The sequence below is a fragment of the Ambystoma mexicanum genome, chromosome 4p (genome assembly GCF_040938575.1).
Source record: "Ambystoma mexicanum isolate Mex_15411 chromosome 4p, UKY_AmexF1_1, whole genome shotgun sequence".
Taxonomy (NCBI): Eukaryota; Metazoa; Chordata; class Amphibia; order Caudata; family Ambystomatidae; genus Ambystoma; species Ambystoma mexicanum.
This window is the reverse complement of record NC_090927.1, coordinates 582,515,450-582,530,756: the sequence shown is the minus strand read 5'-3', so window position 1 is coordinate 582,530,756 and position 15,307 is coordinate 582,515,450. Positions and strand designations below refer to the sequence as shown.

At 38.8% G+C, this 15,307-nt stretch overlaps 1 protein-coding gene across 1 annotated transcript in view; it reads left to right on the top strand.

Moving 5' to 3' along the window:
- KLHL31 (kelch like family member 31) overlaps positions 1–4,112 on the top strand; it is a 78,874-nt gene extending 74,762 nt beyond the window's left edge. The window contains exon 3 of the mRNA XM_069606132.1: positions 200–4,112. Within this exon, the coding sequence (XP_069462233.1) occupies positions 200–932 (733 nt within the window). The 3' untranslated portion in view covers positions 933–4,112. The remainder of the gene's footprint in view (positions 1–199) is intronic.
- The last annotated feature ends 11,195 nt before the right edge of the window (positions 4,113–15,307 follow it).

The window sequence follows — 15,307 nt, the reverse complement described above, 5'->3', positions numbered from 1 at the left end:
CTACCCGAGCAGCATTTTTGCCGTTTTGTTTTTGGGCATGCACCCTATGAATAATGTGATTAAGTTCAGTCAGAAGGTGGATCCAAAAGCAAATGCATGACTGTATATATAAAATATAAATGTGAATCTTATTCAAAGTAGATAGTTTCAGTGATTTTGAATGCCCTCTAACATTGCTGTGTTTACTTTTTATTTCCAGATATGATCCTCGTTTCAACACATGGATCCACTTGGCAAATATGAATCAGAGACGCACCCATTTTAGCCTGAATGTATTTAATGGCCTCCTTTTTGCAGTGGGCGGTCGCAACTCCGAGGGTTGTCTGCTTTCAGTTGAATGCTATGTGCCATCAACCAATCAGTGGCAGCTGAAGGCCCCCCTGGAGACGCCAAGATGCTGCCATGCCAGTGCAGCTGTTGACGGCAGAATCTTAGTCACTGGGGGTTACATAAACAATGCGTACTCGCGCTCGACATGCATGTATGACCCCTCCACAGACAGCTGGCAGGATAAGGCTGGTATGAGTACTCCAAGAGGATGGCACTGTGCAGTATCCCTTAGCGACAGGGTCTATGTTATGGGTGGAAGCCAGCTTGGCTCACGCGGGGAAAGAGTTGATGTCCTCCCTGTTGAATGTTACAACCCCCATACTGGCCAGTGGACTTATTCCGCTCCACTTCCAACTGGTGTAAGTACCGCAGGTGCTACTTCCCTTAATGGTAGAGTTTACTTAGTGGGAGGCTGGAATGAAGTAGAGAAGAAATATAAGAAGTGCATTCAGTGCTACAATCCTGATCTTAATGAATGGACTGAGGATGATGAGCTGCCCGAGGCCACTGTAGGAGTGTCTTGTTGCACCATCACCATGCCCATGTGCAAATCACGGGACTCCAGGGCCAGTTCAGTCTCATCCATGCCTGTCAGTATTTAACAAAGTTACTATTAGCACCATACAAAAAAACTCAGTAACGTTAGAAAGCACCAGTACCGCCAAAATGATTTAGGACAACAATAGAGTTACTGACACTTCTGCATGGCACTTGCTTGTTTAGAGCTTTTCTTAACATTTTGTGGAGGTGCTCAAAAGGTTTGTAGTTTCTCAAATTGCCTTCTACATAGGCCTTCCCAGTAAACCAAAAAACACTTTATCTGGCTTTTGTTACATTAGAATTTGCTCGAGGAGCTGGGAAGGATTTAAAAATGTTGCCAAATCTGACTAGACTAAGAAATAGTCATAGGAAAAAGTAAAATAATGTAAAACATCTTTGGGAAAATAGAAAATGTCAGTAGAGTGATCAAAGAGAATTTCACATTTGATATTAGGTAGGCGGTTTGGGATTACTGGTGTATACGTTACATGCCAAAGTAGATGTACTGTTATATATTTTCCAAATTTGAGAAATGGAACAAAAGTATTTAAGATTGCTTCTTTATTGATGAAAAATGGGCAATGCTTTTTAATCAACGATGAATACGTTTATAATTTTACTCTGTGGATTCCATTGGATTGCTTTAATAGATTATCTTCCAAAATTGAACATTTCTCAGTGCTATGTAGGGCTAGCATGTGGCACAACCCCAAAACATATTTCCTGCATTTGTGATCTCAATTCCCCATGTATAACAATGGAACAGATCCTTTAGGGCCCAACGTGCTACATTTATGCCACACAATGAATAATTAAAAAAAATATAAAAACAGGAAGATAAAGGTGATTTTAGCGCTTTTAAAAAATAAAGCAGGATGACAACTTCAAAAAATCCAAATTTTTTTATTGTGACTGATCCAATACTCTACTGATTCTTACCTACTGGATAGCAATGGGGCATGTTCCTATGTTATGTTGGTAACACTAGATAGAATACATGTAAATGCAATGAGGTACAGTAATTCACATGGATGGATATTTGTTGAAGACAGATGACTTCCTTGCATCCCTGTTCTTTGGAAAGTTTCTAGTCAATCAGTTGGTTTTAATGGTTGTTAAGAATGCTTATATCTAGGCTAGGTAGTTGGCTAGTACCTGTATTGTTAAACAGGGTGCTGCATTTGTCAGGTCTTTATACTAAGTACACATGGAGTCAACAACAGTGCCGCCAGTTGATTTATGAGTAAGTAGCCAGCTGTTCATCTGTGCATACTGTACAGTATGTAGAATGCTAGCCTAGTGAATATAGTTTCAAGATTAAATCCCATTGCTCTACAATGCATGCCACAGGATCTCTGAAAGTAACTACACTACATAGACAAGATGGAGGATAAATATCCAGTCAAAATACAGTAAAACCGTGATTTCTTTTTGGAGATCAAATATTTGGAATGAGTAACATTCTTTTCAACACTTATATTTATTTCCTCTTGTGAGTAAATACCCATTCATCAGAGAAGAAAAATACAGGGATCTTGCCCATTGAGCCATTTATTTGCTTTGTTAGTCCCACATGTTTGCACATTTCTTCTTAAATAGGCTTTTCTGTGTCATAAAAATAGTTTCAAAAAGGCTTAACCTAAATACATGATAGATCATGCTCAATGATGTAGCGAAAAAAGAATGTATGAACCTATTTCTTTGCTACAAGTATTTAACACCTTACATATTGCAGGGTGTGGCATTTACCTTTTGGTCAAGGTGCTATAGAAATTTTGGATGTTAAATTTGTATACATCTTGGAATGTTTCAGAGCTGGAATTTGAGACATATTAATTATAAACACTGTAGTCCTGCTAGTATCCATAATCTTGTGAACTATACTAATATACCCTCATTTAATGAAAACTGGCCAAAGCACGGTGTGAAGTATGCAAACAAAAAGTGTTTCTTTCATTGTTGTATTTCATACGTTGCATTTTGAGTGTTTAATTTCACTACAAATAGAGCATCTTAACCTTCGTTATGCAATATTTTAAAAGCTAGTTTAAGGAGTGTATGAGAAATGTATTGGAACACGTATTTGAACTTACATCAATGCAATAAGAAATGAAGACACTGTCCAATGTGTTTTGTTAAATAAAATCAAAAATTCAAATCTAAAAGAACTAAGAAGCAAAAAGGCTGATGTAATTGACTTAGATAGCAGCTTACTTTTATGTAGGAAAATAGTTAATATCGTAGAATAAACATAAAATATCTCGATTTAGAGTCTACCACGTGCTAATGAGACTATGCTATGCGTAAGACAGTGTTTGTGGTGTACAGCCTTCAGGAGGAGTATGTTATAAGGAAGTAGAAATTAGGTCACATATTAAAAAAGAAAATGATCCTTGAATAGAAGGGATAGTATGATCAAGCTAACACATAGGCAGCACTTGGGATTTATGTTCTTATGTCGTTATTTCAACACACTCTGTCACCTCTGGACTATTTTTTTCAAAGAATTTTCGATTTTCCCCGAAATGATTGAAGGCACTATTAAGAAAGTAACTTCAATCAAAGAATGGAACAATCCATTCCAATGAAACAAAACATGTTACTTTAGTATTGCCTCATTCTAAAATGTTTAGTACTAAGAAACTGGTTCCTGATTGATTGAGCAATGTGGGAAAGCCTTGAATACCTCCTTGTCCTAGCTATTTTATTTGCTTTCCTTGGTGGAACATTTTGCACCTGGAATGTGATCATATGTCTACAGTGATGCACAATCATAGTTATGGGCCCTGGAATTATGAGGTGCCCCATTGTTAAATTCTCTGCCAATACTAGAATTACTTGGCTGTCGGTGTGTGCTGATTTTGTGTTTATTTGCGTTATGATATACCATGTTTATGATCTTAATACGTCACTGTATTTATTAGGTGACCATATTCAGTGACTCTATTTTCATGCTCCAGAACATTAGATATATGTTTCTTATACCACTGTTATTAATTCAGAATTATTGTTTAAATAAGCTGTTCCATACTTGTTTGCAAAGGGCTTGGTAAAGAAATATATGTAACGTCACTGCTTCAAGAGGTGATCCCTATGTGCCCAATGTAGGAGGTTCTATTTCTTGTAATTGAAGAAACGTATTTCCTGAATTTGTTTTGTTTGGTAAATAGTCTCCGAGTTAAGCCCCAAAACTCTATTAAATATATGCATACATCTAGATTGGTGTGTGTATTTTCAATGGACTGTCTCTATAGCTCAAAATAATTTCAATGAAAGTTGGTTCAGAAGGCTGCGGATGTACAGAAAACACTGTGTTGTCCTTTCAGTGCTGTTACATTACAGATTGTAAGCAATGGCATTTTAGTTGAAGGGAAATGCACTAATTTAGATGCTCGAAAAGAAGATGGGAAGGTTTTAGGGATAACTAAATTGGGTTGGGGTAGTTGGCCCTCTGAGGAGGCTAATTGCACACTCTTCCCTCCCAATGTGTTAAAGAATGTTAGGGTTTCAGCAATATATTGGTTGTGATTGACAATTGGCTTTTACAATTGTCTTGGTTTCAATAAAATGCAATTTGAGGATTTAGAAGGTTTTAGTTAAGGTGAGATAATAATTGACCTTTGTGGATGGAGTTGGATTCAATGTAATTTCTTCAATTTGGTTTAAGTTGTGGCACCAAGTTCTCAATGTCCCAACCTATTTCTTAAACGTTTGCAATGTTTATAGTCACTTCTGACTACTAATAATTGGCATATCATGTTACATTATTCATAGCCAACCCAACAGTACAGGAAATCCTCCAGAAACACTGGCCTCAACTGTATATAACATTGACTCTTATTCATGGAAGCATATTGTAATTGCTGGTGAATCCAAATGAAGCATATAGCTTGACACATATAGTGCACAGTGGATATGCTTTTAAAATGTGCACATGATATATGTACTCCAAAAGTTTGCATTTTTTATCGAACAGGGTTAAGTTTTTTTTAAATAAAATGTCTGAAAACAGGGTTTAAGCATAGTATTTGAGCATAAGTTAACAATAAAAAGCATGTCGATGGTATTGGGAGTTTGCTCTTCTATCATGCAAACAAAATCCACTTCTAATTCAGGTAGAATGTAACTAAATACATTGAAATGCAAATGCTTTTAGTGTTTTTTTCTTAAATAGTTTTATTAATGTACTATTTTAACTTTAAATTCTATCAGTTAGGTTTGAGCTAAATGTGAAAGTGATAAGAAGTGTAAACTACTATTAGTTGTTCTTTATAAATGAAGGAATTCCTGATAAGTAGGGTCAGAGATGAGGCCAGGGTTTGGACAGTCACCAGCTGATATCATATGCTTCCAAGAATAGAGTCCCTCCCAAACAAATCAAAAATAATGGCTATGTTGGATTAATCTGGAGAGTTTTGTTCACAGCAAGTACCTGAAATAGATTTAGATGGTGATTAACTAAGGAAAGGTTTTTCATGCATAATTTATGTAACACATAATTTTCAGCTTCCATAGAGGCGTAAATTACAAGTGAGCATTGTGTACACAAAGAACAATGTGTCACATATGCATCAATTATGCATGTCAGAAAAGCCTCATTACGACTCAGGCGGAAAGGGGTTTACGGCAGCGTAAACAGCACCGACCCTTACCGCCTGATTCCGAGGTTCCTTAGTGCCATGGCGGATTTAACACCTGCTTTTAGCAGGTGTTAAAATCCATGGCGCTAAGGGACCATGTTGTTAATTACGCCACCGTAATTTACGGTGGCGTAATTAACGCCTTCCCCACTCCCATTATGCCCTATGGGGCAAAAATGGCAATGGGGAAGGGTAAATGGGGATTGGGGACTTACCGCCACGCCGACCTCGGAATGGGGCGGTAAGTCCACCAACCACCATGGCGTAAACGTAGTTTACGCCATGGTGGTAAAGGTACGACCCAGGCGATAACTTGCCGCCTGGGTCCTAATGAGGCCCCATGTGTTTAATAACTAGGAATTCACAAAGAATGTGCCTTATGCCTAAATGCATAATCCTACATATTGGTACAGTAGAGAAATTCTTATTCATTATTCCAATTACATAAAATGGCTTTAAAATCATACATTTTAAATTAACTTTCGATTTTAAAATATATTACATGCATATTTCTTCAAAAATTCTGACAAAATCACACAAATTAGAACAGATTTGCACGATTATTGTGCCACATATACACAAACGGTGTGTGTGTAAATTCAGTGCAGATTTACCACGTTGCTGAATACGTAAAATATTTAGTGCTGTGTTTGTGTTTTTGTGTGTGTCGGGGAGCAACATTTGAATTAACGTTCCCTTGACAATCCTAGATAAATCCCCGGAGAATGCTCTCTCGTGCATGTCTGCTAACATGCTTCATGCATACGTGTGTGTTTACTGTGTACACATAATTTATAATTCTGTGACTGAAATCCAGCTATGATGAATTGTGCATATCTTAGCACATGTAAAGTGTGGTATTCTCCAACATAAGTCACCCCTGGAACATGTTTTGTGAATCTGCTTCTTGGCTTTTAGCCCCAATCCAAACACTTGTTTTTATAGGCAATATAGTGTCTTGTGTCCTTGTTTTCATAGGATGGTGCTTGTTTTCATGTGTCAATACTATATATACACACACCTATAATCATATTCATACCATTCACCAACTAACAAAGTTTTGTTTCAAACAGTAGGGTCCAATATTGTATATTTGATTAGTGTTCATATTGAACATAATTGCCTTTCATGCCTTACATGTGATGGTGTACAGCTATAGTGCATCATTATTATTTAATACAACTCAATTATATTTCACATTGAATATTCAAGGACATATTTACAAAAAAGATACTTAGCTAGAGGAATGCAAACTCTGGTAATGTGATGTGTCCCAATTTTAAAGGTTCATAAAATATCCACATGTATGAAAAAGATCATGTGGTTTTAGGTTCCAAAGTGACCTTTTCATTGCACTTCAGGTTGACTCATAATAATGTACATGTGTCATGTATGTCTTTATTTGATATGGTTCTGGAAATTGCCTTGTTAAAGGGACAGACAGCCTTCTAGGATAGGGCAGAGTGTTAACTGAGTTAACACCCATAAGGTCTGATTCATTAAGTGCTTTTCATTGAGAAAAATCCTATTGAAAAACGCTGTGTGAATCAAGTCCATAGTGTATTTGAGCATCAAGAGAAATCAGACACAAGAATGTAGTATGCACAAAACATATAAAAATGATTTTGAGTGGCCCTTTATCCCCAAAAACTGATACATTAGGTAAAGTTTATTATACAATAACATACCTATTGCATTTCATTAAAATGTAAACACAACTAATTATAAATTACACATCAGAAACATTTAAAGCAGGGGGGACATAAAACCACTGATCACGTTTCTAAACCAAATAGCAGCTACTGTGGTAACTGGTCCCTTTCAGACGGGACCTCTTTGTAACAAGTAGGACATAGCATAACTGTCAGCCAAGCGTTTTTGACTACCATGGCGGAAAGCGTGCTTTATTATCACTGATATAGTCGGAGCTCCCAAGGTTCTCGTGTGCATGCATGAGAATGCCATTCAGGCCTGTTTTTGCTTGGAATGCTGGGTCTTGTAGTTTTCCTAGCTTTCAAATGGGAAATAAAACTACAAGCCCCAGAATCCAGAGAGAAAAACAGGACTGCATGGCATTAACATGCTTGGCCATGGGAAACTTGAGAGATCTGGACAGTAATGCTTTGAGTCAAAAGGAGTGTGATCGAAATTGTACTATCATTTTGTATGCTGGGAGACGATGCTACTATGCCAGCTGCATAGTCACAGATATAAATAATTGCGTGTTTCACTAGACAGCAACAATTTAACAAGCAGAAACCATTTACATTAGAATGGGCTTTTGCCATAAATGCTAGGACAGGATAGGTGAGAACCCAACTCCTTCTATTACTGGGACTCGGGCAAATGCTCATCAGATGATTATATATGTCTTAGAACATTCTGTGAGGTGTCTAATTCAAAAGATTATCAGTTACATAGTGTTGTTTTTACCCTTCTATGAAATACATCAATAAAACGTAAAACTCAACTGGTTGCATCTTTCTTTACTGTTTCCATCTTGGTTGAGTGATCTTAAAAGAACAATTGCTTTTTCAAAAATGATTATGTATTTATTTTTTTGTAGTGTATACTTAGCTCAAGAGCAGTGGAGTGCTTTGCAATAGGAGGATGCTAGTGTTAGGCTTGGTTTTTTATGCAGTAGCACAATACTGATATTGTTGTAAGAGCCATATTTCTAGGGTTTTGTAGAATTTAAGGGTAATGGGGGCATTTTGAGCTTCTGCTGGGATTGAGTTCCAGATGGTCACGGTATGGCAGACGGACTGCTTGCGAGTCTTCTCGTTACGGCTAACTTAGACTCCAACCTTTTGATAGTGTTAATAGGTGAGGTGCGCCTGTGGAGTTAAGCTACCAAGTATGTTTCTGTTCTGTTCGAGACTGCTTTGCAGGTGATACATGCAGTTTGAATATGATTCTGGCAGGACGGGTGAGCCAGTGAGACTCGCACAGAGTTGGAGAGATTCAATCGCATTTGCAGGCACCTGTAGCGAGTGGCGACTGGTCCATTTTTTGACTGAAGGGGTGTAAATATTTGTCCCTGATATGGGCGAGCGATCGAGCATAGCGAGTGACCCCACACAAGTGTATGGAGTTTGGAGGGGTTTTCCCACTAAGAAATATTTTTAAATAATGTGTCAAAATAGTGCATTTTATAGCCACTTTTTAGGAAAATTGGGTAAAAAGCCAAGTTTGCAATTGGGTTTTGTTGGGTAATACCATGCCTGAACCCTGGCACTAACAGCGCCAACCACGCACAATCAAAGTGATTATGTGTGTATGCAAGGTGCTGGGGGGCAGGTATGGTATTTATTACTAGACATCTATCATAGATGTCCAGTAAATAAATACCATGCCTGTCGCCTGGGCCTCAGAGTACCAAACACATTACACACAATCAAAGTGATATTTTGTCTATGCAAGGCGCTGGTGGCCCAGGGGGGCAGATATGGTATTTTTTACTGGACATCTATGATTGATATTCAGTAAAATAATACCATCCCTGTCCCCTGGGCCCCGCAGCACCTCAGACAGAGAGGTGATATTGGCCAGTGGGGAGGGGGTTTGTGCAACAAAGGCATTTTTAAAATGCCTTTGTTGTACAAACCTCCTAACCCCCACCCGACAAAATAATCTGAGACCAGCACAAACACACACACACACTTACACAACATATACACAGCAAGCACTTGCTGTCTCATTCACAGTCACAAACACCCATTATGCACTCACATAAGACAAGTATACATACCTCCATACACATATTTAAATAATAAACATACAAACACACATTTGCACAACATACACAACCTACACACAGCAAGCACTCTTTCCTTCACACAAACATCCATCATGCACTCACTCAAAACAGAAGCATACATGCATCCATAAACATAATTAAAAAATAAAAATACAAACACACACATTTACACAACATACACACAGCAAGCACTCTCAGCATTATTCACACAAACATCCATCATGCACTCACTCAAAACACATGCATAGACGTACCGGTCCACATATTTAAATAAATAAATGAACATACAAATGCACACATTTAGACAACATATGCACTGCAAGCAATCTTCCATTCACACAAGTACCCATCATGCACTCTCACAACACAAGCATACACGCATCCATATACATACTTAAATAATAAATAAATGAGCATACAAACACACAACACATACGCAGCAAACACTCTGTTTCATTCACACGAGCATGCATCATGCACTCATAACACAAGCATACACGCATCCATACACATATTTAAATACTAAATAAACGAACATACAAACACACACATTTACACAACATACACACAGAAAGCACTTACACCAGCATCCATCATCTTACATTCACCTAACAACACAAGCATGCACACATCCATACACATAATTATAATTTTAAAAAAAGAACATAAACAAACTTACCTTCTGCTGCAGGTCCAGAGGTTCCAGTGCTCCAGCCACCTGCAAACATGAACAGGAATCAGGAGGTTTGTCCCTGCATATGCCTGCAAGGGGCCTGAGCGTGGATCAGGAGACGCCCCACTCCAGCCTGCTCTGTCTGTATGTACAAGGAGGTGTGGTAGCGCCCCCTTGCACATACAGACGTGCAGTTCCCCAGCCAGCATTTCAAATGAGCATGTGAGGCTTGGGAAGCAAGCACCCCCAGTCTTGCATTGCTCATTGAGTTTGCGCGTCTGGTGCAATTAACTGTGAAAGGGAAACTTAGTTTCTCTTTCACAGTTAAGAGCACGCTCATATTTTACTGGGCTGGCTCCTCCATAATGGGTCAGAGGGGGCCAAAACCCAGTGGGTCGATGGCGATGCCCCCTCACCCATTATGGATGAGCCGCCCCTGCCTGTAATGAGGTGGGCTATTGTGTGTGAGCTGCCTTTAGAGGGGGGCAGGTGTGCATCTGGGTGCTTATTAAGGATGATGTTTCACCCATCGATGGCAAAAGGGCTTTGGCCACTGTGTGCAAGTCATGCCTGGGATGAAGTGTATGATTTTGCATAGTGTGGAGAGCTGTAGCCACTGTTTGTATGTATGCAAGAGCCTGTGTTTCCTCATTCAAAGATAAGGCAACACGGCACATTCTGAGTTAAATATATGTTTCAAGAAGGATTGCTTTATGTTCATGATGCGGATGCTTCATGCCATAATTGGTATGATGTGTCTTCATTATCGTATTTAAAGGGGTCACCAGGGCATCAGATACGGATGTGAGATTATTTCACTCCCTATTTTTTAGGTAGGCAGTGACATTTTTATTTAGGGAGTAAAAAAGTGCATCCCGTTGCCAATGGCGATATGGTTCAGGGCAGTAAAATAATAGTTTGAATATTAAAAAAGGTATATTTTTGTTATCCTAACTACATTGCACTTAGGAGTTCATGCACATTTACCCTAAAGTTCCTCTTTAGATCAAGCAGTAATGATATTCGATCATCTTACCTGTGATACTGCTCTTCTGTTACCGTGATTCGAACGAACCTCTGGAGCTCAGTGGATGGATGTAGGGGGGCAACATCTTCTGTGCCCTTAGTTTCCCATTTTCTGTTGGGAGTATGTTTACTCCCTATTTTTAAATGTTGTGTTATTGGCGTGCTGGTAGGTAGTAAAAGTGGCTGTTACGCTTCTTACCTGCAGAGTTGCGGGTGGGGGTTACATTGTAAAAAATGCCACAAAAGTTCTGAAAAACCAACAGGGAACGTCATATAGAAACTTTGCACTGGAGAAATTCAATCGTAGATGGTGTTTTCATTAGGAAAAACATTGCTATAATGCAAATATGTATTTTTTTCCAGTGTTTGCCAGAGTGCTATTATTGAGCCCTGATAACACGATAACATGATTCTGGTCCAGAAATACACTGAAACATTTGCTTTATTAAGTAGGCAATTTTTGCCCTGTTGCTCATACTGTGCAAAATTGCAGTTGTAACGGTGCAGTTTCTGTGATGAGGCACCAGTCACCATCAAAGGGGCATGCTCGATTGGTTAAAGAATAAACGTTTTGTTTCTTTTCACTAGATGACTTCTATAAACTGTATGTTTCAACTGACGCTTTAATAAAACATCTTTTGATAGAATTGTTTTAAAAACTAACTTCTCATGTTTTTATGTTCTTGTTTATTTTCTAATTAAGCCCTTCAATCCCAAATAATATTTGTTCTCTTAATTGACTCTAATTGGAGATGCAGCATGCATAATGTAGAAACAAGTTCAATTAAAGCAATTTTAAGATCTGTAAAAACAAAACTATAAAACCAATTTATCTTCACATTTAAACAACTGCAACACTGCATCCTGTACTACACAGGAAAATTCATTTATAACAGTTTTCAGTGGAAAATGTAGAAGCATATGTATTTTGAAGTACACAGTCCCCATGCAACACACTAACACATGAGGCAGGGTTAGCAGACATGATGTGCAATAATTAAGGTTTTCTCTACCCTGTGTATGTTGGAACCTTCTTACATCTTAAGATAACGCCAACAAATGGCAGAAGGCAGATTGAATACACAGAATGGCTGAGATAACCTATTTTGGAATAGTGCAGTCTGATTGTTTTTGAAAGTTGGACAAACAATGTATCTCTGAACAATATTTAGATAGCATTCTAAAAATATGTTCGTAAAACATGATAATATCACTTTTTATAAGAATTTGACATTTACGAACATCGGGAATACTAACATTAAGGTTTAACCTGCTATTAAACACTAAACTTAACAACGTTAAATCAACATTCATTCTAAAAATCAAAAATAAATTTAACTTTGCTGAAACCTTGACTCACCTTTTTTGTATTGCTGTTCAGTTGTTAATATGTAGATGTATTTATATCATTTTGTGCTTAGTTTGTATATTGAAGTTGTATGCGTGCCTGGTTGTACTTAGCATGTTAATTGTTTTTTGATGTTAAGTGTGGTATGAAGATGTTAGTAAGATCATATGCCGTTGTGAAATATTTACTATATTAATTGTCGATATATATGGTGAGATTATTAGAAAAAAGTCTGATTTTTCACGTACCGCCTATGGTAATTTAGCAAAATGTTCTTTTTATTTCTACCTACGTATTATACGTTTTCTCTGTATGTTGTTGGTGTGTTTTGTAAAGATGTTCCCATGTCATTTTTGTACTTGTTATTTGTGAAGGTGAGTTAACGTTCCAACAGTGTTGAGTTTATTTTATTCACTAAATTTAGTAAGAAATTGCTTGTTACAGATGCGATCAAGCATGCCAAATTTGGTAAAAATTCATCTACTTTGAAAAGTTGTAAGAACGTCAAAAAAATTAAATGTTTCTGTGAGGAACCAGGAATGAGACACTGACACAGAGGACTCAAAGTGGTTGCTATAAACTTTTATTTAAATAATAAAAGGGTTGGGAAAAGCCTCACGGTCCCTACTGTAGGAGGTATTTCACTACCTCAACCAAAACTAAGGGTCTGTCCTGTGTCAAGATGTCCAAAGCAAAAATGTACTGTGTCCGAAATCCTATCCTAGTCCCTGCATTCTAGAAACTAACTCAAAGGGAGCAAGGATATGTCTCTGATTTTAAAGGTGCACAACATTTTCGAGTTCAACAAAAAGGTATAACTCCAACTAAATAAGGTTCACAGTTCCAAGGATTGGCTCCCTTCCCCAGGTTTCATCCCAGCAAAACGAAAGTTCAAAGAAACAACTTCTTAGTAGCTCAAAAGGATGACTTCCTCCTCTTGGTATCACAATTCACTCCAGGAGAAATTAATTACTCCTTTCCCCAGGCTTTTTATGACATTCAGTTTTACTCAAATCCTAAAGCATGGATCTTCCTTGTGATTCTGTTTTCAAAAACAACACAACTTGAGTGCTGGTCAGACTTGCAAGACACCTGGTATACTCTCCTACCAGGTTCTTTTCCACATTCATGCAGTTCAAAAATCCTACGGGCATGGGTCTTCCTTGGGATTCGTCTTTCAAAACAACACAACTTGAGTGTGGATCCCAGACTCATAAACACACCTGGTATACTTTTCTGTCAAGTTTCTTTCTACATTCAATATAATTAAAGAAATCCTAAGGGGATGGGTCTTCCTTAGGATTCTCATCGTACAATATGCAGTACTCTTCACATACTTGTCTTTGCCTAGTATACTCTCCTGCAGGACTTTCGTATGCAGTTCACTTTACACACTTGGCCTGGCCTTGTATACGCCTCTGCCAGGACTTTCTTATGCAATTCACTTTGCAATGCAGTTCACTTTACACACTTGACTTGACCTGGTATACTCTCCAGCCAGGACTTTCTTATGTGGTTCACTTTATAATGCAGTTCATTTTACACACTCGACTTTTCCTGGTATACTCTCCTGCCAGGACTTTCTTTTTTTTTCAACATCTCTTTTTATTAGAATTTTCAATAACATACAGTGTGACAAACTGTTAAACACAAAATGAAATAAAATCATGTGGGTCGTGGCGGGGAACAGCAGTAGTCATGCATATAATTTATAATTGTAGGAGCAGTCATGCGTTCCTTATCCTTGTAACATTTCAGGTGATGGCCATCATGGTCTGGCGGTCCAGTCACTTGAATTAGAGGCTCTACTGGAAAACCACCAATTATTTCACTGTCTGAACCAGGATTTTGATTTCTTGCCTATTCCGGATTTATCGTAATGTTCGTGGGTTTACAGCGAGTCTGACATTGGGCCTGGCTTTCAGTTGTGCTTCGTGAACCAATCGGAGCGCTGGGGGTTGATGCACCATTCCCGGCAACTGCTCTGGGTAGTCTAGGATGGGTGCCCAGATCCTGTAGAATCTATGCATGCTTCCCATATGGGACGCAATGATTTTTTTCAGCGACTACTGTGTCCCAGCATTTCGTCAACCACATAGGGAGAGCCGGGCCCTCCGGTTGTTTCCAAAATCTAGCTATTGTGATTTTGGCCGCTGTGAGCAGTTGTGTGCAGAGCTCCGCTAAGAGACCGATCAGCGGGAATGCTCCCTCGCCCGTATCCCCCAACAGTACTATCCCCAAGTCCCATGGGATTGTTAACCCTGTTATTTGTCGGATCTGTTCCAGTACCTCCCCCCAGAATCTGGTTGATTTTGGGCATGTCCATAGTAAATGGAATAGCAGGCCTGTGGTTGAGCAGCCCCTTCAGCATTGTTATGGTATTGTTGGATTGCTTTTGTTTAGGTTTTCTGTGGTTAGATACCATCTATAGCACTCTTTTACTGCCCCCTTCTTGTTCATGATGCACATAGAAATTTGGTGTACTCAGGACCAAAGCCGGCCCCATTCCTCCAGACCTAACTCCCGTCCCAGGTTCCCCTCCCATTTGAGCATGTAGCTTTCTTTTTTGCTGGGGTCGGACTTGTCAAGTTGTCTATTTAGGGTTGATATCTGCCCCTTTGGGGCCGGTGCTATTAGGGTGCGTTCTAGTGCTGTTAGTTCCCTCCCCCCATGTGTTCTTGTGCTGTTTTGGGACATCCAGTGACTAAGTTGCACTTAGCAGAATGTTTCAGACTTTGGCACCTGAAATTTCGTTTTGCATTCTTTGAATGTTAGTGGGGTCCCCCTGGCGAAAAGGTCTGCCACCTGATTTAATCCCCCTTTGTTCCATTTATTAAAGCTCCCAGAGGGAACCCCAGGGGTGAAGTCAGTTTTGTTCCAAACTGGGGTCAGGGATCCCAGGGTTCTTTTGCAGCCCCATTTACGGGCTGCCGTCCTCCAATTTAGTATTGTGTTTCTGGTGGGTGTCAGTGGGCCGGTATTTGGGGATA